Raw genomic sequence first — 25,583 nt, forward strand, 5'->3', positions numbered from 1 at the left:
AGCTAACTAAGGCTAGGTTCATACCGCAGGTCCGAATGCACAATTCCGATTTTTGTCATATGTTTTTTGGCGTACCCGTTTAGACTGCCTTTGTCTATTGAGCCTGTTCAAGTATCACACATGCACTCTAATCCGCAGTCCGAGGTGCGCTGAGCAAACTGGCCCGCATGCGCAGGCGCATTGGAGCAGAGAGAAAACCAAGCACTGTCAGGCTTATTCTCAACCCATTTTATTTTTTTATGACTGTTGTCAAGCCCCCTCCTTCCCCAAAAGCCGCGTTCTAGCTAGGCGCTAACGCCAATGCGCAGCTGCACCGCTACCGTAGCACCCTATCTCGCTCGCTCTTTGCTGATGTTAATTGCTGCATGAATTCCAATTTGGGGGACTTGACAGTTCGGACCGCAGCCACATTCTTGAAAAATGTGGAGGGGATTTTAACCACATTCGAAAGAGACCTGGATCGAATTTGAAAATGTTCCACTTTTATGAGACTTTTCCCGTTCAGTCGAGTTGGGAAAAACACGAAAAAAAATCGGATTTGTGCTTGATTTACAGCTGAAATGGTCCTACAGATGTTGGATGATGGAGAGGCAGTGACAGGGTTGTACTCAAGTGTCCAAAATTTTTGATGAGGACCCAGACTATTGTCCAGGTGGCAGTTGTCCACCTGGAAATCAAACTGAACAGGATCAATCTGACTCAGATTCCACTTTTGCGTCCTCTGAAGAAGAATGTGTCAAAATCATGACCAACAGAAGGAGTTGGTAGGGCTCCTAGAGAGAATTACCTCCTACCCAGGGCAGAACACAGAGCCACGATATCCTCAGAAATTGGTCAGTGCCTCCACAAGGGCTTAGCACCACTGTCTCAACAAAAAGATGAATGGGAGCTCTTCTATCATTGATGATACAGTAAAATACAAGGAAGGATGAAGTCTATTGCTGTTGCCCCCCCCCCCCCCCAAAAAAATGTTAATTGAATCATAAAGATATTTCAAGCATGAAATCATTCTTGTGTAGCTCTAAATATCATACTAATATACAAGTGATTATTTTTCACCAAAATGGCATAAAAACACATTGGTTCTAATATGGGTCATTTTTGACCCACTTATGGAAGAGGGTCCAGTAACTTGTGCATCTAAGGGTTAAATGGCCCAAAATGACCTCATTGCCTGGCATTGGCTGCCACTGACGGCCATAGACGTTCAATCCGTTTGAAGTGGGAGGGATGGCAGCGAATGAACGAATGTTCATTCGCTGCCACCCTCCCAGTTCAAATGGATTGGACGTCTAGTTGCGATAAACTCATTCCAATTCACAGCAGAAGCTTGTTTTTCTGTTTTAAGTCGTTTGTAGAATATCACTGAATGATTTCTTGACCAATGTATCGATAATCGTTGTATCGCCATATCGTTATTGTGAGCTTTGTATCGTATCGTGAGGTACCAAGAGGTTCCCACTCCTAATCCTGACATTAAGAGGCATCACAATCATGCTTTGCAGTTTGAATGCTTTATTAACTGTATGTACGCATACTGCAATTAAGTAGCAAGAACTAAAGGCAAACTAGAAAGAACTACAAAATACACATGGACCAATACATTTACAAAACATTCAAAATGTTACAAAATGAGCTGTATTGGTCCTTCAGTTGTTCTTCAATTTGAATCTTTGTACAAATTGTCAAGATACAAGTTCAACCATTTTCACTTTGCACAATTTTACAAGTGCCAGGGAGAGAGACGTGTCAGCGCCAGCCGTCAGTAAACCATCTCCACACAACACACACCAAACACGACCCCCTCCACTGGGATACTAAACTACATCTTCGGGTCAACTTGAGGACAAAAAAAACCCCAAAATAAACCAAACCTTTTTTCTTCAAACATTTTAGTTTTCAGCTTCTTGAGAGCAAAAAAAAGTGAGGGGGCAGAAAAGATTTGTCAGAGGGAAGCAAACCCAAAACTTTGGTAGAGTGAAAATATGTTAAGTTTTTTTTTTCTTTTTACATGTCAGTGTACAATTTAAACGACATGTTCGCCACTCTCCACTTATCAGACCCCTGCCCCCTTTATTTACATGAAAGAATCAAAAAAGTATTTAAACAACATCTCACATCCATTATTTCCTTCTCGACTCCAAAAGGGTTTCAACAACAAAAAATGTAAATCTTCAGAACCTGGAGTAGTAGTCCTTAAATCCACATTTCTTTACAAAGACTGTGGTTGCCAGTTTATCCAGTGCTGCCAACAGTGAAGGGGGAGGTGTGTGTATGTGTGTTCTCTCTCTCTTGAGGGCTACAAGTTGAAAGTGAGCCAGGCTAGCTGGCACCGGTTCCTTCCATCACCTGCTGAGCCTGCTTCTGGCCCATGCAGCACTGAGCCACTGACTGGAACAATCTGATGAGGACAAGGGAACATTTTCAACATCCAAGTCAACAAGCAGCAATTGGAAGTATTTTTCAGGTAGTTGTATGTCATTTCTGGACTTTTTTTTTTTTTTTTTTTAACCGATTATTAAGTAAAAAAGACTAGACGTAGTATAAATGACTGTGAAAGATGGTTTCTGAAATCCATCTATGCTAATCAAGAACTTTGATAACAGAAAATGTTAAGGCAAGGCAAGGCAAATTTATTTATATAGCACAATTCAACACAAGGCAATTCAAAGTGCTTTACATCACATGAAGATCATAAAAATCACATTTAAATCAACACAACGTAGAAACGAAGACAAAAGATCGCATTTAATCACAGAATAAAAATAAATAAATAAAATAAAAATAAAACAAAAACTACTAATAATAATAATAATTGAAATCAGCAATGGAGATAAAAACAAGAGGAATAGAAAGCAGGTAGGTTGAAATATATAGACAGTTATAGATATGCAGTGCTAAACAAAAGCGTTTTTAGCCCTGATTTAAAAGAGCTAACAGTTTGAGCATACTTCAGACGTTCGGGTAACTTGTTCCAGAGGTGAGGAGCATAATAACTAAATGCTGCCTCACCCTGCTTGGTTCTTGTTCTTGGAACATGCAGAAGACCGGTTCCAGACGACCTTAGGGGTCTAGATGTCTCATAGGACTCTAACAAGTCAAGCATGTATTTTGGTCCAAGGCCATTAAGTGTTTTGTAGACGAGCAGTAGTATTTTATAGTCTATCCTTTGACTTACTGGAAGCCAGTGTAGCGATTTCAAAACTGGTGTAATGTGGTCCAGCTTCCTTGTATTTGTGAGGACTCTGGCTGCAGCATTCTGTACCAGCTGCAACTTCCTGACTGATTTTTTATCAAGACCTGTAAATATACCGTTGCAATAGTCCAATCTGCTGAAAATGAATGCATGCATAAGTTTTTCCATGTCTTGTTGAGTCAGAAGCCCCTTAATTCTGGTTATATTTTTTAGGTGGTAATAAGCGGATTTAGTGACGGACTTTAAATGGCTATCAAATTTTAGGTCTGAGTCAATAATTACGCCAAGGTTTCTGACTTGATTTGTAGCTGTAAGTGACATTGTGCTAAGTTCGCTGCTTATCTTTGACCTTTCCTTTTTTGGCCCAAAAATGATCACCTCTGTCTTCTGCACATTTAACTGGAGAAAATTCTGGCACATCCATTCATTGATTTGATGAATGCATTTGCTCAGGGTGACTAAGGGACTATAATCATGTGGGGACACAGAAATGTACAGTTGTGTGTCATCTGCATAGGCGTGATAGGAGATGTCATACTGTTCCATTATCTGAGCTAACGGAAGCATATAGATGTTAAATAAGAGTGGTCCAAGAATTGACCCTTGAGGGACTCCACACGTGAACTTGGTTCGTTCTGACTGATGGTTTCCGATTGACACAAAGAAATCCCTATCATGTAAATAGGATGTGAACCACTGAAGAATAGTGTCAGTAAGCCCTACCCACTGTTCCAATCTGCTGAGTAGTATGTTGTGATCAACCGTGTCAAATGCGGCGCTGAGATCCAATAGTAGCAGAACAGATGATTTGCCTGCATCGGTATTCCGACGAATATCATTTAGGACTTTGATAAGCACAGTCTCGGTGCTGTGTTGTGGTAGGGAGAAAATGACACTGCTTGCAATGGCGTACTGCACGCAGGCTATTTTTAGACCGTGACGTCGCATCGTAAAGCGGAAGCAGGGCTGGCCCAGGCCATTTGGGGGTCCTAAGCAAAATAATGCAAAGGGGCCCATATTTTCCAACCCATACGTCCATATTTTGTATATTAATCAGATTTTGTTGCACTGCAGACTTCAAACTTCCCACCCCAAATAGTTGTCAGTACTTACAGTAGATAGCGCCAAACCTTTTTCTAAAAGAGGAAAGAAATTAAGAACTTTTATTTTTTTAAGCTTGTAATCAAGTATCAAAACTCACAAAAGTCAAATAAAGCAAACTGTAGTAAACAAAATAGAATATAAATTGAACAATTGCCAGATTGGGGGCCCCCTAGTGGTCAGGGGCCCTAAGCAGCTGCATAGTCTGCATATAGGCTGGGCCGGCCCTGAGCGGAAGTAAAGCCGAAGTGGGACATTATAGACCAGCCCTCGCATAGACCCAACGTAAAAAGTGCTACTTTTCTCCGGTAATCTTTCAAAAACGGAACATGCCGATCACGCATTGCTTTTTTGGAACTTGTAGAAACGACTCTAGACATTACGACACATGAAGGATGTTTTCTTCATACGTTTCCGGAAACCAAAAACTCGAGAGGAAAAAATGCGAAGACCGAATCAACTTGCGCGGACTTTAACACCAGCTCGGCGAATCCATTCACGTTTCATATGCAGTAAACATTATGTTGGGTTGGCATGGTCTTTCAGAGGACAAAGAGGTAAGCCATTTTTATATTTTTAACTTATTTTTTTAGCGTAACGTTGTGCCGTACTGCTTCTGTCTGTCAATGAATGACCTGAAAAGAATTACAATGGTATCTGACTGCCACCGTTACCGTTTCTGTTATATATATATATAAATATATATAAACTTTAGTAAGGGGGAAAAGTAAGTAAATTATAGGATCAAGATGTGTTATCAATGAAAAAATTAAAAGTGTTCGTTGGCTGTCACTGAGTAGCATTTGCGATCGCTACACAAAGCTAACTAAATTACCCCCAAGAACGGTAAGAGACGTAGGACAACCAGAGGATATATAAGAAAGACAGGGCTGATGGTAAAGGATAGCTTGTTGAAACAGGAGAATGTCATTGTCAGTTGCGTCGATAAAAAAAGCTAAAGCTATGCTTAGGTCGGCTCATTTTTTTTCGTCTTTTTCAGCCTTCGATACTAAAGCCATTTCTTTAACTGAACATCTTTATGTTCTTCTACATCTTTGCCAGTGAATTTGGCACCAGGCACATCATTTTAGGAGAGAATTGGTAGGTTTAACTCTGTAAACATCTCCTTCGTACATGATTTCCATTCATTTCCTATTAGGGACAAACGGTGGCCTGTCCTTACTTAGCAACAGTAGCTAATGTCATGAATATTAATGAACGGAAGTGACGTGTTGCTTGCGGTACGCCATTGCAGCCATCGTGTGACAAACGTCAGGTAACCCACGCACATACAGCACAAATACCGTTATACTCAGAACACACATTTCAGTTTCTATTAGGGGTGTGACAAAATATCGAAATGGGGATATATCGTGATACTTTGTATCCCAAAAGGTTATCTATATGTTCCTGTCAAGAATCGACATATCGGTTTATAAAGTAGTAGTATCTCTGGCATGAAGCCGACTCGATATGTATCTAGATACACAGGTTACGATTCGATTAAAAAACAATACATTTTTAAGGCCGAGCGATTCGATACGATACAGTTTAAGAACGATACGGTTCGATACAGAGTGAAAACGATAAGACAGTAAACATTTGTTGTGTGTGTTCGTACAGTACTTTAAAAATATAAAAAAGACCACATTTTTTAATAGCAAATTTAAACAACAAAATTTCATACCAATGTTTTATTTTTTTATGAGAAAAAAAAATAAGGCTTACTATATGACCGTCATTTTGTTGGATGGGATTGATCATGAAATAAAACTCCAGTCAGACAACAATAAAGTGCAGTAATTCAATTATTGTATTTCCTGGTGTTTTTAACACAAGAGGTAAGTAATTTAAGTGCAAACTTTCAACGTAAACATCTTACAAACAAAAAATATTATATGCAGCAGCTCTTGAAAAAAAAAAAAAGAATTAAACCTGCTAGTGTAGGGTGACCATATTTTGATTTCCAAAAAAGAGGACACTCAGCCGGGCCTCGAGATACTTGAATTTTACTCGCAGTTCACTCAAAGATGCCTATATCACTTTAATATATTTAATGTGTGCCTCCTCAGTCTGGACAGAAAATTCAGTTTTATTTAAAAAAAAAAAAAAAAAAAAAGTCATATAGTATATATTATATACTATATGGAAATAGGATTTTTACTTAACACGCTTTATTCTTATAAAAAAAAAATAAAAAAAAAATTAGCATGCAAACCCGTAGAAATATAGTAGTCAATACAGACACACAGTAGGCTTGTGCCACATAATTTTTTTTATAAATTACTATCACGACAATTGTCTTTGAGAAATTGTTACCCCCACTCAATTTTTATTCCCATTCAATGTTCTAGATTACACGCAAACAATAACCAAACCGACAAACTATTGAACCAGCATGTTTCCAAACGCAGCAGTTCAAAACTACGTTTCCCATAATACCGAGCGCGGCTTAGCTCACTGATAGCTACCCTATTAGCGAGGCAAAATCAAACTTTGCTATCTAAGTTTACAATCATTGGTAGCACAACGATTTGACATCAAACGGGATTTTACAGAACACGCCAGTACAAAGCTCCGACAGAAGTCAACAGTTGCCATTACATACATATTTATCGTAAAAAAAACAACTGGGCAGGCTACTTAAAATATAATACTAACATTAAACCAAATACACGAACGCAGAACAATTAATACAAGACTAATACAACGTACTGCATCTCTTTGTACCCATATATTGTATAATATATAACAGAAGACACATGAGCCACATTAACAGAAGATAAACTTGCAGAAAGGTGTACGGAGCACGATAAACGTCTTTTAAAACTACTCCTTATTGTAGTCTGTAACTGCCTCTTCTCTTGCCAAACTGTCAACCCAGTAGATGGTGGTAATGGCCCATAATACAAGGGGTAAACTGTACTCCTTCTCCCGCCCCTACTAGTAGGAGCCACGACAACGCAGGCAAGCGCTGCCCCCCCAGCGGCCGGAGATATTCTCTTCAAATTGATCCCGTGAAAAATCATAAAAACCATCAATTTATAAAACCCGGCCGGATGACGAGGACAAGACGGGAAAGGTGGACATGTCCGGGCAAAAGAGGACGTTTGGTCACCCTATGCTAGTGTTATCAAAAATAAATAATAAATTATGCTTTACGACTGGTATCATTGGGGGAATAAAATCATGGCATTTTAGACAGGTCAATAATCCACGACTGTGAGTAGTGTTTGTCCATATTATCTCATGCGTGCGGTCTCGATCTAAGTGTGCGCTGTGTGGTGAATGAGAGACAAGCGCAGCATGTGAAGTAAAATCTAAATTATCATATTAAGCAATGCATTGAACTAGGCATTAGAAGCAGATTCTTGTGCTCGCGATAGCCGAATTCTCTCTACTATCGGTTCATTGAATATTTAATGGCTAATTACTGTCGAATGGTAACTTTACTATCGATACATCTGTATCTCTCACCTGGAAAACCGGATGTCCGGTCGTATCGGTTTATCGTTCTCAGGCTTATTATAAAGGTGTCAATGTTTATTTTAAAAAATAAAATAAAAAAAACTATCAAGTTGCTACCAAAATCTTCCACCATAATAGTGTCTCAGTCAGGGGTGAAAGTTGCTAGAATTCCTTGCCGGAACTCCCTGACGTGAAGGTCGCCACGGAGCCAGAAATTGTATTTATTTATTTTTCATTCAAAATTGTAATTTTTCAATGGTTTGCAAAATAAAAGTTAACAAAAACATCAATAACCCCAACCTTTGTCTCCTAATTTGTATTTTCCCTCATTTCCTCACATATTAAATGCCAAATCTCAATTTTAACTACTTATGAATATAGGATATACAGTATATTAAAATTGAAGTTCATGTCAACATTTACTTTTTTTTTTTTTTAATAATGAAGATATTATAAACATACATTCAGAAAAATAAGTACAAATGACATATCATGCAGAGTGAAATACTATATTTTGAAGATTGTGCAAACTGACTTTTTTAAATCATAAGGAAATGAAAAGGTAGCCCAATATAAATGAACAAATTAGGTCTGTCAAAATTATCGCGTTAACGGGCGTTAATTTTTTCAATTAATCACGTTAAAATATTTGACGCATTTAACGCACATGCCCCGCTCAAACAGATTAAAATGACAGCAAGTGTCATTTCCACTTGTTACTTGTGTTTTTTGGTGTTTTGCCACCCTCTGCTGGCGCTGGGTGCGACAGATTTTATGGGTTTTCAGCACTATAATTATTATTGACATCAACAATGGCGAGCTACTAGTTTATTTTTTGATTGAAAATTTTACAAACTTTATTAAAACGAAAACATTAAGAGGGGTTTTAATATAAAACTTCGATAACTTGTACTAACATTTATCTTTTAAGAACTACAAGTCTTTCTATCCATGGATCGCTTTAACAATGAATAATGTTAATGCCATCTTGTTGATTTGTTATAATAAATACAGTACTTATGTACAGTATGTTGTATATATATCCGTCTTGTGTCTTATCTTTCCATTCCAACAATAATTTACAGAAAAATATGGCATATTTTATAGATGGTTTGAATTGCGATTAATTACGATTAATTTTTGAGCTGTGATTAACTCGATTAAAAATTTTAATCGTTTGACAGCCCTAGAACAAATATAAGTCCAAAGTGCACATTGACAGCTAAGATGTTCTGAACCTCCCCATCAGAGCAAATAAAACTAAATATGAGAATTAATCCTCCTCAACTCTTTTGTTGCTCTTAAAGATTTGATCCATTCTATGTTGCATTGCCCTTTTTTTGTTGCATCAATTCAACAAGCTTTTTTTTTTTTTGCTGTTCCAGAAAATATGCACATTTGAAACAAATAGAGCTAACCATCTCTGTTGATCACTTGTCAGTATGTCAGCCAATTGAATGGATAAAACGGATAAATGCGTCCAGCCGTTTTGCCTTGCTGCGTGCATTCGCACATTGACGTGACTCATCATCGTCAGACTCATAACTGCAGCAGCTGGGAAAACCTCCATACCGTCCGTGGAATAAAATCAATAATAAATATCGGTGGAAACGGATTACGCTACACAAGCACTTTATTATGCTTGTTGTTAACACTTGTGTATGTAAATCTGATGTTGGTAGATTGCTTTCTTCTTGGAGCTGAAATGCATGTGTGGTAGCTTAGCATTTTTAATTTTTTTTTTTTTTTTTTAACATAGCGTTTTGACAGTTGCTGTCATGTTTTCGGAATCAAAGCTCTATGTACCGGAAAAGCATTCCGGCCCTGAATCTTATACCGGAACTGCGTTCTGGCCCTGGATCTTATACCGGAGCTGCGTTCCTGACCGTTCTGGCCCACTTTCACCCCTGGTCTCAGTTAACTCTAAGGCTGTCAGTGACTGTGCTTGACACACAATCCATCTACACTGGGAATGTTCGTTCATTCAAAACCAGAGCATTCACAGTCGTTCGGTCCAATTTTCGGTGCATTAACAGGTCACTTGCTGTTCATTTTAGAGCATTTAAAGGTCATTTCCTGTTGTGTTTGAGTCACTGCCTATTCATTTGGGTGATTCCCAGGTCACTTCCTGTTCTGTAACTCAAAATAAACAGGAAGTGACCCATAAAATACGCAGAAATCAACAGGAAGTTACTGAAAATCAACAGGTAAATGACCTTAAATGGCCCAAAATTACCTCATTGCCTGGCATTGGCTGCCACTGACGTCCATAGACGTTCAATCCGTTTGAAGTGGGAGGGATGGTTGCGAATGAACAAATGTTAATTCGCTGCCACTCTCCCACTTCAAATGGAATGGATGTCTACTAGTGATAAATTCACAGCAGAAGCTTGTTTTTCTGTTTATTAGTTCTTTGTAGAGTATCCTAGAATGATTTCCTGACCAATGTATAGACAATCGTTGTATAGCCATATCGTCAGATCATCGTTATCGTGAGCTTTGTATCGCAAATCGTATCGGATCGTGAGGTACCAAGAGGTTCCCACTCCTAGTTTCTATACCTGTGCAATGTCTCTGCCTACGTTTGAGACAAAGCCTACTACATTTCCTCAGTCCATTAAAGCGTGTATAGGCCATTGACAGTGCATAGCACAGTGGGTAGCCAATGCGTAATGAGTAGCCAGAACAATCTGAGATACAGTGGTACGTACCTACACATATGAATTTATTTCGTTCCAAGACCTGGGCTGTAAGTCGAAATGGTTGTATGTCGAGCGGTAAGTTCCCGAATATAACGCGCACTTTTTTCCCCCAAAATCAACTTGTGAAATCATGGGTGTGCATTATACACGGGTACATGGATGGAGACAAATATACATATATATTATAAAGACAGATTTTTTTTTATTGACACGGCCATGTTGTGTTGAAGAAAACGTATGCGGCGATCTGTTGCCGACCATTACGGTACATGACGTCACCATTTTGTTTCGGTAATACCACTCTGATTGGTCGAATGAATTCGTCTGTGTTAAATTCAGCTTTTTTTCAGGGTCCCCCCATGGTACGTACCTACATATATGAATTTATTTCGTTCCAAGACCTGGGTTGTAAGTCGAAATGGTTGTATGTCGAGCGGTAATTTCCCGAATATAACGCGCACTTTTTTTCCCCAAAATCAACTTGTGAAATCATGGGTGTGCATTATACACGGGTACATGGATGGAGACAAATATACATATATATTATAAAGACAGTTTTTTTTTTATTGACACGGCCATGTTGTGTTGAAGAAAACGTATGCGGCGATCTGTTGCCGACCATTACGGTACATGACGTCACCATTTTCTTTCGGTAATACCACTCTGATTGGTCGAATGATTTCGTCTGTGTTAAATTCAGCTTTTTTTCAGGGTCCCCCCAGGATTGATTAATCTAAATTCAAGACTTTTAAGACCTTTTTCAATGCCATTTCAACTGAAAATTAATACTTTTCTCGCACCCATTATTTAGATCATATTGAATCATATTAAATAAATAAAGCACTGAACATCAAATTTAACCTCAATTACTAAGTGTGTTTGACAAAAGAATGCACATATATTGAAGATACAATTAAAACACATTTAAAGTAACATTATAAAGTTGTCAGAAATGTTTTAAACACACACAAGCACACAATAATTATGGACAAAAAGAGGAGGAGGACAGGACTCAGACCAGCCATCTTCTGTAACAGGCTAGCCCCTAGTGCACCTGCCAAGACCCCAGTGAACATGGCTAACTCTCTAGTTAAAACGGTGAAATTCACATTAATTCGAAAGGCAAACCGAAATGTTTAAGCAGGTCCACTGCCTTCGCATGACCCATAAACTGCAACCTAAAGTATCTGGATGTAACTTGAGCCCCTATCACATACTCCAAAACAACGGGAATATCGCGGGACTTAACCGTGCAGCAGTTGTGTGTGAAAACAATTTCCCGTGTCGACTGACATGGGAAGCAGTGTGTGTGAAAAGCAGGTGTTAAATCCCTGGGTCACAGCAGATGGCTGATGACTTAAATATCATAGCGGCGGCCGATGTAACTTCCTCCCTCTTCGCATGATAAGAAGAAAAGCGGTAAACAAACATCGCAATTATAAACATAGCAAGCTGGAAACAGCTATATTAAACTGAAAACATGACCAAAATTAAAATGTCAATTATTACGTCGGGCCGGGCCAGGGTTCTTTCTCGCTAACTTTTTGAAATAACTATATATTAACGATGTATGAATGATAAACTAAGGAAAACTTGTTTTAAAATAAATAATTTGGATAAAAAAAAGAGAAGGCACTGTATGTTCATTGCAGAGCCAGAGCGTGCTTATACGCCCTTTTTAATCTTCCCCTCTGCGAGTCCGCAAAACCGCAAATGTTTATTTATATTTAACAAACGTTTCCAGAGTTATTTCGTTGTGTAAATAAATTTATAATTATCATAAAAATATGTAGTCTATTTAAACATTAAGAAAATGTGTGTTTTTTTTCTGCCACCTGAGAATTTGTTATAAAAGACACGCTTTTATGCAGAAATTGTCACAAATGTTATTACACAAAAAGCGGGTCGGGCTTTAACACCCGCGGACCAGTTCGGGTCGGGCTGGACTTTTTAGGCCCGATTTTACCTCTATCTTAAAGTCTTGATGAGCTTAAATTGGCTGCAGTTACGAAGTCGGGAATGCTCCCTCCGGAAAAAAACCACGATTTGAGCAACATTATGTTTAACAAACTTTTCCAGCGTTATTTCATTGTGTAAATGAATTTATAATGGCCATAAAAATATATAGACTATTTAAACATTAAGAAAATGTGCGTTTTTTTCTGCCAACTGCAAAATTCGTTACAAAAGACAGTTAAGACATCGGGAACGCTCCCTCTGGAACAAAACGCAATATGACCAACATTGTGACAGCCGATGCCGACCAAAAATGACGTAATATCCGAAACAGATCCCCAATGGACTCATTTGAAGTATATGAATGGTGGTCTGTTTTGGTGTTCAGAATCCACAATACTTCTGCCTGCAGGGTTTTCGTTCCACTGACAAACGGACGCATTCCCGATGCAGAGGTGGATGGATTCTCAGTTTTGCCGGTTGTGGTGGTTTGGCACGCACGAGTTGCATTTCGATTTGGAGTGCAGTGCATCGTAAAAATTCTATGCGTCATTTTCGTTATGGATTTAAAAAAAAACAAACTTCGTCACGGATATAATTTAGGTTGCACTGAGATGTTATTGAAAATCAAGACCACGGTGAAAAAATTCCTGACTTACAACAGCTAATTTAATACTTTTAACACCTTTAATAATGGAAAACTAAATTCAATGCTTTTTTAATACTTTTAATAACCCGCGGGTACCCTGTTTTTACTCTTCATAAAGCACATATTTTAGCTTCTTCAACTCATTTGAGTGAACGTTTATTGCAACTCGGCAACTAAAATAAGATGTCTAAACAGGAACTATTTAGTGTGCCAAACCTACTTTTCAATCTCAGGGGCGCAGTGCACAAAGTCATGGCTCCAGAACTTGAATGCAGGATTCTTGATGAGCTCGATGAAGGTGATGAGGAGACCCCAAGGGTGAGGCCGGTTCACAATCAACCTCTCCAACAGGACCCTGCAAGAGAGGTGGTGTTAGTCTTAGGCAAATCAAAACCAAATGAACATTTTACATAACTGTTTTTTCCATTTTTACAGTATTACGAAAAAAAAGAAAAAAAGATCAACAACAACAATCACATACTGTTGCAGGATACCATGAACAAGCTTAATTCGTCCCGTGCTCAAACCTGTATCATTTCATGATGTGACTGCGGCCTCATGAGTGAGTCTACACAAACAGCACCGTCTACTCCCGCCCAGGACTCGGCTCAAGACTATGGGCGACAGGGCCTTTGCAGCTGCTGCTCCCCGTCTGTGGAACGCCCTCCCAGACCACCTCAGAGCCCCGCAGACGGTGGATGCATTTAAAAAAGGACTAAAAACTCACCTTTTTAAAAAAGCTTATTCTAGCTAATTTTATTTGACTATCTTATTTTTATCTGATTGGTATCTGATTTTATCTGTGCTTCTGCCTGTTTTGCTTTTCCTCTTTTATTCTTAGTCTATTTATTTTATTTTTTTCTGGCGATGTGCACTTTGAGATTTGTTTTCAAATGTAAAGTGCGTTATAAATAAAATGTATTATTATTTATTATTATTATCAAACTGACCTGGTAATCTGCTCCTGGATGGCCTCTGTGTTAGCCTCAGCAAACAGGTATAGCATGGTGCAGCTGAAGTAATGTGTGTGGCTGTTCGGGTAGCGCAGCTGATTGGCGATTGCGTTCAAGAACAGGTAACGTCCTAAAAAGCATAGATTTAGTGTCATTGCCCAGTCATATTAAATATATTCTATGGACAATAAGTCACACTTTTTTCATAGTATGGCTGGGCCTGCAAGGTTTGGGAACCTCTGACAATTTGGTTTCATTGTGCATTCTTTGGCTGGTGTGACCGAATAATATAGTAATAGTCTAGTCATATTACCCTCTGTGTCCAGGTCCACAGCCAGGTTCTGGAAGATATCCATGTGTGCAGAGTGGGTGATGGTGCTCATGGAGGGTGTGCTGCCTTTGTTGTGGATGTGTGCGATGGCCTGCGTGCCCACGTACAACACTAAAGCGTTGATCAGCTGAATGTTGTAGCGATTCCCTGGTTCATTTGAAACCTGACAAAAACAAAACAGTGAATTCAGATTTCCAAAGGCGCGCACACACACACCCCTTGGTCAAAAAATAGAACAGACTTTACCTGTAGATTGCTGCGCAACTCTGAAAGAAAAGTGACTGGCGAGCGCGTTTTGAGATAGGAGTCCAGATCCTTCTTGAACTGGGAAGGCATGACGGCTGTGAAGTTGGTGAGGATGCGAGGAGCTATGTTGATCTCACTCAGCATGTCCACCTACAATTGCCATAAAATACATTTAGCAAATATACACACACAAGTTAACATCTTGACATTTGAATGTATTTGTTAAAGCTCTATATATTAAAAATAAAAAAATAAGTAAAAGTCAAGTAGTCTGTACAACTACGAGAGTTCGTCTGTCATTGGTCAGTGTGTATATGTGACTGCTTTCAACACCAACCAATCAATTGCTGCTATCTACCTTGAGATTGGGTGTGAAAGGGTCAGGAAGCCTCATGTTGCGTGGAAAGGCACTCAGGATGAGGTTACGCAGCTGAATGCAGTTGGGTGGGATCACATCACAGAAACCATAATGGTAATCACACAAAAACTCTGGGAAGTCATGCAACAGGACCAACAGTACTCTCAATGTGCCCTGAAACAAGACAACAGTTAAAACAATGGATGAAATGTTGAATTCCAAGATAAGCACACTACAATCTTGATTTATGAGTTAACCGATTCACTGCCATCGATGGCGATAGACGAGTTCAAATGGATTGGATGTCTAATACTGTCATTGGCATTGAACATGATCATTCATTCATCGTTTACCTTGTAGAGGATTTGCATAGGTTTGTTGAGCTCTACATTCCTCAGGAAAGGTGCAAGGTATTTGAAGAGATCAATGAGCAACTGTGCATACATGGGCCAACCCTAAGAGGAAAAACATTTGCATTAAAACTCCAGAAACATTTGACAAACATTGATCTGAGATGTGAAATCAGCAAAGACAAACCTTTTGCTGTGGCGTGTGCGCGAGCATTCGGGCAATGAAAATGCGATGGGAGATCAGTTCAAGCCAAGCATACACAAAACCCGGAGCCTTGGTGGGTCTGAGGATGTGGAAAGTGTTGCTATAGAGAAAGAAAACAAGGTTAATCAAGTCAGAAATCTTGGAAAGAGGCCCACTTTCGGCAGATGTAGATATGTCCTACCAGAAAGCAGTGAGCGTCTGGAAGTTGATGGTCTCAAGGACATGCTCAGGAGCATTGAGCTCTAATAGTAGCATGATGAAAATGCGGTGGTAGGGTAACTGCTGAAATTCTGTCTGACGGCCATCGTGGTCCTGGATCAACACCCCAACGACGATTCCCAGCACCTATTGGAGAATACAGAAGGTTCAAGGTATAACCACCATGTTTCTTAGCAATTTGTAAACTCTCTAGTCTCTAAAATGATCCATGTTAGTGCTGCACGTCAGTCGGCAATGACATTAAAAATATTCAACTAAATTATTTTTAATTGAACAGTTCAGATATGTCCATTTTGAAATGTCCCAAATATATTGCCTCCTTTTGCATTTCGGGTGCATATTTATTAAAAAGTCACCAGTATTCTGGGAGTGATCATTTAAAAAATGTCTCCCTACAACAGGAATGAAACTTCCTAATTTGATTTTAGTGTTTCCTTTGGGATTCTGAACACTAGGTATAGGGAACTGTTTGTTATGAACTACCTAGTTTTTAAATTAAATCAAACCATACCAAGCCTTAGTAATTACTAAGTTCCTACATGCAAAATCTGGTTAAATCCGCTTTAATCAAATTGAAATTATCGTAAACCCTGAACCATCCCAAAATTGCCGCACCTTGTTGAGGAGGTTGATCTTAGTCACTGTGTTGGAAGCCTCTCCAGAGTGTTTGACGAGGAGAGCTATGAGTCGAACAAAGGCGTCCAGGTTGTGGTAGCACTTGGCTCGGATGATGGCTGCGCTGGCGGCTGGGTTGTGCTGCTGTTCAGCCTGTGCGCGATAGCTGATTTCTACACACATCTCTGTGCACAGCCGGAAGAAGCGTGTGATGAGGTCATCAGTCTTCAGAATACCTTGCTGGTGCATCTGAAAGGGAAATGTGCAAGAGTATGAGCTAAGAACCAATATGGGTTCACATGACTATTCAGTGAGAGTCTGACTACCTGGCCGACAAAAGCAGAAAACGCTTTGGTGCTGTCCCGGCCAGCGGCAGCGGAGTGGTACAAGTTCACCCATTCCCTTAGGAGATACTCAGCCTTTTCCCTCAGGCCAGGAGGATCGTCATACTCCGAAGCCTGGGATATTCCAGAGTGCATCATGAAGTTCGGACCGCCGTGTGCCCGATCAATCATGGCCTCGTAGTTGGAGCGGACGACATCCATCAGCTGCGGAAGACTGGGAGAAAAAAACATTACATTTATAAAAAAAAATTTTTTTTACCTATGGCAAATGTAAACAGTGAATCCTAATTTCAAGAATTACACTCCTGTCTCACCCACAATAACAATCAGTTGATGGGTGACAAGCATTACTCGGGCATATACTTTATCTGGTATGTAGGAACAACAAAATGTGATAGTTTTTCTTGCGCATTGATCTCTTCCAAGGTGTTGTATTACAATTAAGGGTGTCCCGATCCGATCACGTGATCGGAAATCGGGTCAATCACGCCATTTTTCAAAGGATCAGGTTTTTAATTAATTAATTAAATAAATAAATATACCGGTATCTGCTTCAAGCTTGTACAGCCTCACTCTCCCTGCTGCTGCTTTTCTTGGTCAGCAGTACCCTTGAGTTAGTCATTTTAAATTAATGATAATTGGCAGGGGTGTAGCTTTGATCTTGCCAAAGAAGCTTAGCAATACCATCAAAGGCCTAAAAGTGTCAATCATTGTAAATTTAGCTTGTTAAACACCAGCGGTAGTGTGCTGTGGCAACTCATTGTGAGAGTCAAAGCATAAAAGTATTTGAGTGAACTCACTCAATGAAGCATTTAATATAGACAAGCATTTTTCTACGTTGTTTTTTTTTGTTTTGTTTAAATAATTCTCATTATGAAGGAGGCACATCGGGGCAACTAACATGTTTAATTTTTTTAAACTACACGTTTTTTGGGGGGGTAATGGATCGGGACTATCGGCAGATTTTCAAAATCAGGTGACTGACTCAATAGTGCAAAATATGCGTTTGAGACATCCCTAATTACAATGGATTTGGACAAGTGTGTAATCTCTCAAGACTATTAAAAACAATTGCTTTAAATTCTGTGATACAGCATGGGATGATTCTATTTTAATCGTTTAATTTACCCTTCGGGTGCATTTGCTCGAGAATGTGCACAGGTTCTCATTAAAGTCTCGATTGTGTGGAAGAGATCTGCTTCAGTGACGTGGCTGACACTCCTCTCATCCACCAGCAGCAGCTTCACTAACTGCATGGCAAACGCCACAGCCATATAGTGAAGTCCATTCTCCATAGACTGCAAGAAAACAATGACGGAATAATTTGTTATATTTAAAAGGCTGCACGATCCCAAAAATGTAGGAATGGTGTCTTTATGGCGTTAGTGCAGTAAAAATATAATTATATAGATTAGGTTTGCTGTACCTGGGCTAGGTGCAAATCATACTGCTGCATATTCACAAGATGGTTTCGGATCAAAAGCTCCACTGCCTCAACATTGTACTTGTACTCATCTCGGCATTCAATTAGACACCTGTCAAGTAAAAATAAAAATGAAAAAAAAATTATTTTCAAAGAATTTCAAAAACAAACTAGTAACTGGTGTCAGAAGATTAAGGCTCTTCATTTTACAACAACCCAAACATATTTCAAGGTGATAAATTGCTCATAATGAACTGTTTTGCCCAACAGGTCGCTACCAAAATCTTCCACCATAATAGTGTCTCCGTTAACTATGGCTGCCATTGACAGCGCTCGATGCCTAATCCATTACAACCGGGAACGGCAAAGGGGTTCGTTCATTCGAAGCCAGATCATTCACAGTCACTCTTTCCGATTTTCGGGGCATTTACAGGTCACTTTCTGTTCATTTTAGGGCATTTACAGGTCACTTCCTGTTGAGTAAGTCACTGCCTATTAATTACCGGGTCACTTCCTGTTCTGTAACCCAAAATCAACAGGAAGTGCATGGAGATTGCCCCAAAATTACCAGGAAGTAACCCTGAAATGCCCCAAAATCAAGTGACTGAAATGGCCCAAAATTACCTCATTGCCCAGCATTGGCTGCCATAGAAGTAGGAGGGGCCCGTTTAAAGTGGGAGGGGTTCATTCGCTCCCACCCTCCCGGTTGAAATGGATTGGACGTCTACTAGTGATAAACCTACAGCAGAAGGATGAAGATGGCTTGCTTTCCTGTTTATTAGTTTTGTAGAATGATTTCCTGACCAATGTATTGATAATCGTTGTATCGTCATATCGTGAGATCGTTAACGCGAGATTTGTATCGCAAATCGTATCGTATCGTGAGGTGCCAAGAAGTTCCTACCCCTAATGTTGACTGTCATAATGTTGTGACTGTTTGTGTAAGATGGATGCAGAATGTAGTTGGCACAATATGTGTTTACATTGTTGCCTAATGACCGAACCAAATAGCAATGAGGATATCATGACTAAACTGATCCCCTTCTTACCTGGTGATCTGTTTATTGCACCACTGTGGTCCATATGCACGCCCATCCTGGAGCGCTTTAAGAACTAGCAGGTGGCATTCCCGATACCGAAGAAGTAAGTCATTATCAGCCCCACTCGTGGCATCCAGAAGACCTTCCACAGCCTGTGAAAGGGGTGGAATGTTCAAAATTATTGATACAATTAGCAAATTGTTGCAATTCCCCCTGGTATAGAACATTGAAAAAACCTTGCAATGTTCTATACCAGGAGTCGGGAACCTACTGCTCAAGAAGAAAATCCATCTCTTATTCATTTATTTGATGAAATCCAACACCAAGAACAGACATGTCATCTTAAAAGCATTCTGTTCTCAGTTTTTCTAAGTTACTGCCAATGTTGAAACACAGGCATAGAGCGCCCTCTTGCGGTTTAACGTGAAAATGTGAAATCATATTCTTTTCCTTTCTGCTTTTCCCTTTTAGGGGTCACCACAGCGAATCAGTTGTCTCCATCTAACCCCGTCCTCAGCATCCTCTGCTCTAACACTAACTACCTTCATGTCCTCTTCAAGTACATCCATAAACCTCTTTGGTCATCTTCTACACCTCCTGACTGGCATATGAAAATTCAGCACCCTTTTGCCAATTTACCCACCAGCTCTCCTCTGGACATTCCCAAACCATCTCAGTGTGGCCTCTCTGACAATCTCCAAATCCTCTAACATGCACTGTCCTTCATATAAGCTTATTCCTGATCCTGTCCATCCTGGTCACTCCCAAAGCGAACCTCAGCATCTTTATCTCTGCTACCTCCAGCTCTTGTCTCCTCCTCAGCGCCGAGGTCTCCAGGCCAAACAACATCGCTGGTCTCACCACTTACAGTCCGAAAAACATGGTAGTCAAAATTTGTCGATGTATGAAGAACTTTAAGGTTTAAATGTTTATTATACATATACAATAAACACTTTGGACAATTAAAGAGTGGTAAAACAATAAGGAAAAACCTTTTCTAAGTGGTCTAGATCGACATTTCGCTCCATAAATAGGTGTTACCAGATCGGATCCGATCACGTCATTTTCAAAGTATCGGAATCGGCAAAAAATATCGGCCATGCCTTTTTTAAATATGTATATATTTTAATTAAATCGTTTTCTAATTGTATTTAACGTCACAGACATAATATGTTACACTCATCCAGAGTCTTTAGTTTAGGCTTAAGGTAGGGTTATCATATTTATCCCAATAACGGCGGCAATTAATTTTTTTTTTTTTTAATGTGTCACGTTAAAGTATTTAACGCAATTAACGCATGCGCTGCATGACTTTCTCACTCATTGTCGCGCTCAATCTGTAATGACGCAGTTTTACCTATAGAGGGATAAAAGGCATGCAAAGTGAGTAGGGTGAGCTTTGGCAGCCTTTGGAGCCTTGTATTAATTGGTTAAAGCCTTGCAATCCCTCTCCCTATGATTTGAAATATCATGGGAAGCAATGTGGCAATTAATCATTGTCTTAACACCTTATGTTATTTCCCAACGCAGAGAAGATATAGCAATTGGTAGCATGTTGCACAGTCATGGTTCCACTTCCATCATGCATTTTGGATGGCCACAGTATCATTTACTGAAAGCTCAACAAATACACAAGATGGCAATATTTAGTCACAATATACAAAGTCACAAGTCTTTCTATCCGTGGATACCTCTCACAGAAAGAATGTTAATAATGTAAATGCCATCTTGAGGATTTATTGTCATAATAAACAAATACAGTACTTATGTACTGTATGTTGAATGTATATATTAGTCCGAGTTTTATTCATTTTTTTCTTAATGCATTGCTAAAATGTACGTATATGATAGGGGAAAATTATCGGGAATGATTAGAATTGAATCGGGAGCAAAAAAAAAAAAGCAATCGGATCGGGATATATCGGGATCGGCAGATACTCAAACTAAAACAATCGGGATCGGATCGGGAGCAAAAAAACATGATCGGAACAACCCTAGTTACCAGTATTCCCTAAAGCTCGTCTTTTTTTTTTTTTTTTTTTTTTAAATAAACCAAAGAAAACCTTAGGTCCTACCTTTTGAAGCAGTCCAAGTGCTGCAATACCATCTCTGGAGTTTCTTGCCAAGGCAACAGCCTCAAGCAGGCTACGCAAGGCTTGGGTCAGGGGGTTGATGGACAGTGCCTGAGGGATGGCGTGAAGATGCTGCTCGAAGTCTGCCATGCACTTGTCATAAATTTGGGCAACATCATCCGTGGCCCAGGCTTGTTGCTGTTACCAAAGAGAATTACAATATAGGTTTATGGAAAAAGACAACCGATTTTCTGTCGTGCTGCTTTTGACTTAAGAAATTAGTCACCTTCATTGGTTGAGCCAGGAAACCCGTTGGTTGAGAAAGATCATTGCTGGGTAAGAAACCAGGAACATTTCTTGCAAACTCCTCATACACTGCTAGCTGCTTGGGGTCAACTCCTCCCACCTGAAAATTCAAGAAAATGTTTGAAAGTTTGCAACAAGTTATAAGATTGAGCTGTGCATACTCTAAACATATTAACATCATCAGTTTAAATATTACCTTGAGTCTTATCTGTTCAGGCATACGTTCAGCCTGGTAAGTCAAAACAACTGGATCACAGTAACGGCGTCCTTCTTGGCGTGCATGCTTCCTGAGCTCAAATTCCTGAATGAGACGGGATGGTTTTTAAGTCATGAAACACTGGAACATTAACCACTGTAACCCCAGCTGCCTAAACAGCAGCATACGTTTCTGTATATCTATGCTTTAAATTAACAATTTAGGAAATTGAGAAACTTCTGCATTAATGAAAACAGGTTGCAAATGGCAAAGTATTTTGGCTGTAGACCAAGACAAAGCAACTATCTACAATGTCTTGTTTGACACAACATGTCTTCAAGAAATACCAACAATAACAATTTCCAAAATTTGAGCTTCGTACGAATTTGGTTGCAGCTATAGCTAGTGGGAAGAAGTTTAACAATGACCTTCCCAAGCCCTCACCGTAGCTAGCCTCTTGTCCATTTCAGGGCCAGCCTTCTCCACTGCTGTCTTCTGAATAAAGCAGCATGCCAGTTCACAGTTCTCCTGAGCAACCCTCGTTGCAGCCTCCTCCATCATTTCCCTCTGTTGGGGAGTGGGTGCCTGGTAGAAAGAAAATGTCAAAGAAGGCAGGATGATTAATAATTTTTTTTTTTACCACCGCAAGTTGGCGAACCTATGGAAGGTGGAGGTTATGTATTGGCTTCCGTATGTCTGTACGTGTTCAAAATAAGTCATGAACGAATAAAGGGATAATCAAACTTGCAGCATATGTTTATGAAATAGAAGAGGTGATTAAATTTTGGGGTAATGATGTCAAAGAGGTCAGAGGAGGAATTTTGCAATAACTTGATAAAGAATCAGCATATTTAATTAAATTTTGCAATATAGGTGATATAAGAGCAAGGTAAAAGGTCAGAAATTTGACAACGCTCTGAATTTGTCTGCTTAGGCGGCGGACTGCTCTCAGAGTGCTCCTCTAGTTTTATATATATATTTTTCAATAACTTCAAATATTTGGGTAACTTGTCAAGTCCAAATTGTTGTTTGTAGTGTAATTGATATGTTTTTGAGTAAGATTCTCCCTTACCCTTAATGCTGCTGCGAAACTATTCTTCAGATTAGCGGAAATGCTGACAAGCAAGGGCTCGCGGCAGGTTATCATGGCCATTCCAGCAGTCAGGTTCCTCATCATGTGGTGAGCTGCTACACGCATGCGAGACTCTTCCGAATCCAGGGCAAAGTCCTTTCGGATGATTTGCTCGCATGTCGTCATGGCAATTTTAATTGAGCGGTCAACTACTGGGTGGACCAACTCCTGGACGGCACGCTCAACTGATTGCCTCACACACTGCTTTAACTGAGGATGGGCTTGTAGAAGAGGGATCTGAAGAGAAAATGGCAAAAGTTGAATTGGTAGTAATTCACACGGTTTAAAAATGTAATTTACGGATTGAAACGTAACAATGCCAAAACAAACTTTTTGACAAATAAGTAAAATGAACACTTAAAAAAAATATTTCAGTATTCTAAAATGGAGTTACTTTACAATCACCCTGCCAATGTGTGCTTGATCAAATTCAATCAATACTTACATTGGCATTTATATTAATGTGCGGTGCCAGGCCTGCCAAAGCGTACACATTAATGTCGTGATAACTGAACTGTGGAGTGGGGGGTCCCGTTGTTGTGCAAGGGGTGGTGGTGGCAGCTGGCGTGGAGGGTGGTGCTGAAAATGGAACAAAGTCCCCTGTTGGGTCACAAAAAATGTAGATTAAAATATGAGGGGGGGGAGAAAAAGCACAGGAAAGAGAAAAACTGCATTCAAATACCAAAACAACCCATGTTAAAAATGGTTAAAATACCTGAAGTAGAAACTGGGAGCATTTCATCTGGAGGCTTTACTTCTTTCTTTGGTGCTGACAGCTGCTCCTCGAGACTCTTAAGTTTGTCTTTGTCCTTTAAAAGGTTCCCTGGCTTCAGGTCATTAATGTCCAGAGACAAGTTCTTACACAGAACTTCAATCTCAAATTTTAAATTAAGCTGGAATTGAACAAAAATGCCACACATTTTTCATCATTCTCAGATAACTGCGATGTTGCATGATAATTGCCCAAAAACGTTTAGTACACTGCATTGTTGTTTTCGTCAACGATGACGATAACCAAAATATTTAGTTGACCAACAATTTTTTTCATAGTGATGCGACTTTGACAAGCTAAAAACGTGTCGTGAGACTAAAATATAACGAGACAAATGCCAGTTTCATCTGACGAGACGACAACAACACGGAAATGCGGCATACATTTCTAATCATTTGTTCACAATGCTTGACATTTTCTTATGCACAGTGCCCTCCATAATTATTTGCACCCCTGGTTAAGATGTGTTTTCTAGCTTCTAATAATATTTTTTAATTCAAATATTATGGGACCTTAATGGAAAAAAAGAAAAAAGGGGCTTGTACAAAGTATTAACACCAGGGGTGCTAATAATTGTGACACACATTATTTGATGTCAAATAATTATTTCTTTATGTGGGATTTTTTCCCCACTGAATAAATGCACTTGTATTGAAGGTTGGATTTTTCTCTTTTTTCCATTAAGGTCCCATATTATTTGAATAAAAAAATTATTAGAAGCTAAAAAACACATCTTAACCAGGGGTGCTAATAATTATGGAGAGCACTGTACGTGTAGTGCATCAGCCTGCGTGGTAGCAGGGTTTGGGTCATGTCACACGTCCTGCGCCCCCACCCTGACGTTGTTTAGGATTTTAGGCTGCGCTCCAGGCCTGCTTGTTTTGAAACATACGATAAGATTTATCTTGGCAAGAGAGAATATACAATGTTGCCTTAGCCTTCAAAGGTCTGTGCAGAGCAATCATCACACACTAAATATAACTCGTTGCATTAGCATAGCATTTGCATTAGCATTTAGTTTTAGCGTGGCGAGCGTCCCCTTAAACTGACAACTTTTTCTACATGCAGTTTGTGGTGTCCAGGTAGGTTTAATTGAAAATAATTACTGTGCTCTTGCTGAATGTGTATTATCACAATGTTACTGTTGTCCTTGGAGATGCTACAATATGTGCCCGTCTGTCAATGTTCATTCGAAATTGTTGGAAACTATTTGACTGAAAATAGAATTTTCTTTCGTCGACGAAAATAGACGAACACATTTTGAAATGACTAAAATACGACGGAGACTAATAAGTATTTTTGTCCAAAAGACGAAAGTAACAAAGGGCAGCCAAAAACAACACTGGTACAGTGTTACAAAATGTATAAAACATTTGGGAATAATAGGTAATACTTAAACTTTTTCTCAGGATCTTCGTCATTCGTACAATTACCTTAAGATCATGTTCCTGATGTAGTTCAGCGAGAACATTCATAATAGCCATTGTCCAAGGGTTCTGGGGCCTGAAAACCTACAAAAGTCAGAATGAATTATTAAGTGGCGTGATAGCGTATGAGTGATCTCTCTCAACCTACGATGCTCACCATGCTTCGCAGGCTGGACTCCAAAACTTTGGCCACAAAGGGAACCACGTAAAGTAGTTCCTGTTGGCCTTTGACATAGGCTTCCAGGAGCAGAGACTTAATTTCCAGATCCTGGAAAAATAATGGGGAGGGGACATTGAGCCATGTCAAAGTATGGGGGACCATACAAAGGACCAAATATGTTAAAATATCTTACTGTGTAGAGAATTGGCTTGTTTTTAGCCAATGTAATCATGCCTAGCCAGTGACCAAGATTCTTCAGCAATGATCGATCAGAGAAATTTGCAGCAGCCTTGTCAGATGTCAACAAAACCTAAATGAACAACAAAAAGCAGCTGTTCTAGTAGGCACCTACATTGCATTTA

The 25,583-nt window shown here is 39.5% G+C and overlaps 1 protein-coding gene across 10 annotated transcripts in view; it reads right to left on the bottom strand.

Moving 5' to 3' along the window:
• Positions 1-1,494: 1,494 nt before the first annotated feature.
• cnot1 (CCR4-NOT transcription complex, subunit 1) overlaps positions 1,495-25,583 on the bottom strand; it is a 51,634-nt gene continuing 27,545 nt past the window's right edge. For all 10 annotated transcript variants that reach the window (XM_057836303.1, XM_057836296.1, XM_057836302.1 and 7 more), the window contains exons 26-49: positions 25,415-25,531; positions 25,219-25,329; positions 25,068-25,145; positions 23,578-23,755; positions 23,308-23,462; positions 22,803-23,099; positions 22,175-22,315; positions 21,731-21,835; positions 21,515-21,634; positions 21,232-21,426; positions 19,166-19,308; positions 18,120-18,228; positions 17,822-17,991; positions 16,676-16,907; positions 16,350-16,598; positions 15,697-15,860; positions 15,498-15,615; positions 15,314-15,415; positions 14,961-15,134; positions 14,603-14,752; positions 14,339-14,519; positions 14,023-14,155; positions 13,293-13,427; positions 1,495-2,401 (exon numbers count right to left, since the gene is read on the bottom strand). In XM_057836303.1, the coding sequence (XP_057692286.1) occupies positions 2,323-2,401; positions 13,293-13,427; positions 14,023-14,155; positions 14,339-14,519; positions 14,603-14,752; positions 14,961-15,134; positions 15,314-15,415; positions 15,498-15,615; positions 15,697-15,860; positions 16,350-16,598; positions 16,676-16,907; positions 17,822-17,991; positions 18,120-18,228; positions 19,166-19,308; positions 21,232-21,426; positions 21,515-21,634; positions 21,731-21,835; positions 22,175-22,315; positions 22,803-23,099; positions 23,308-23,462; positions 23,578-23,755; positions 25,068-25,145; positions 25,219-25,329; positions 25,415-25,531 (3,636 nt within the window). In that variant the 3' untranslated portion in view covers positions 1,495-2,322. The remainder of the gene's footprint in view (positions 2,402-13,292; positions 13,428-14,022; positions 14,156-14,338; positions 14,520-14,602; positions 14,753-14,960; positions 15,135-15,313; positions 15,416-15,497; positions 15,616-15,696; positions 15,861-16,349; positions 16,599-16,675; positions 16,908-17,821; positions 17,992-18,119; positions 18,229-19,165; positions 19,309-21,231; positions 21,427-21,514; positions 21,635-21,730; positions 21,836-22,174; positions 22,316-22,802; positions 23,100-23,307; positions 23,463-23,577; positions 23,756-25,067; positions 25,146-25,218; positions 25,330-25,414; positions 25,532-25,583) is intronic.

Source organism: Corythoichthys intestinalis, chromosome 5 (assembly GCF_030265065.1).
Source record: "Corythoichthys intestinalis isolate RoL2023-P3 chromosome 5, ASM3026506v1, whole genome shotgun sequence".
Taxonomy (NCBI): Eukaryota; Metazoa; Chordata; class Actinopteri; order Syngnathiformes; family Syngnathidae; genus Corythoichthys; species Corythoichthys intestinalis.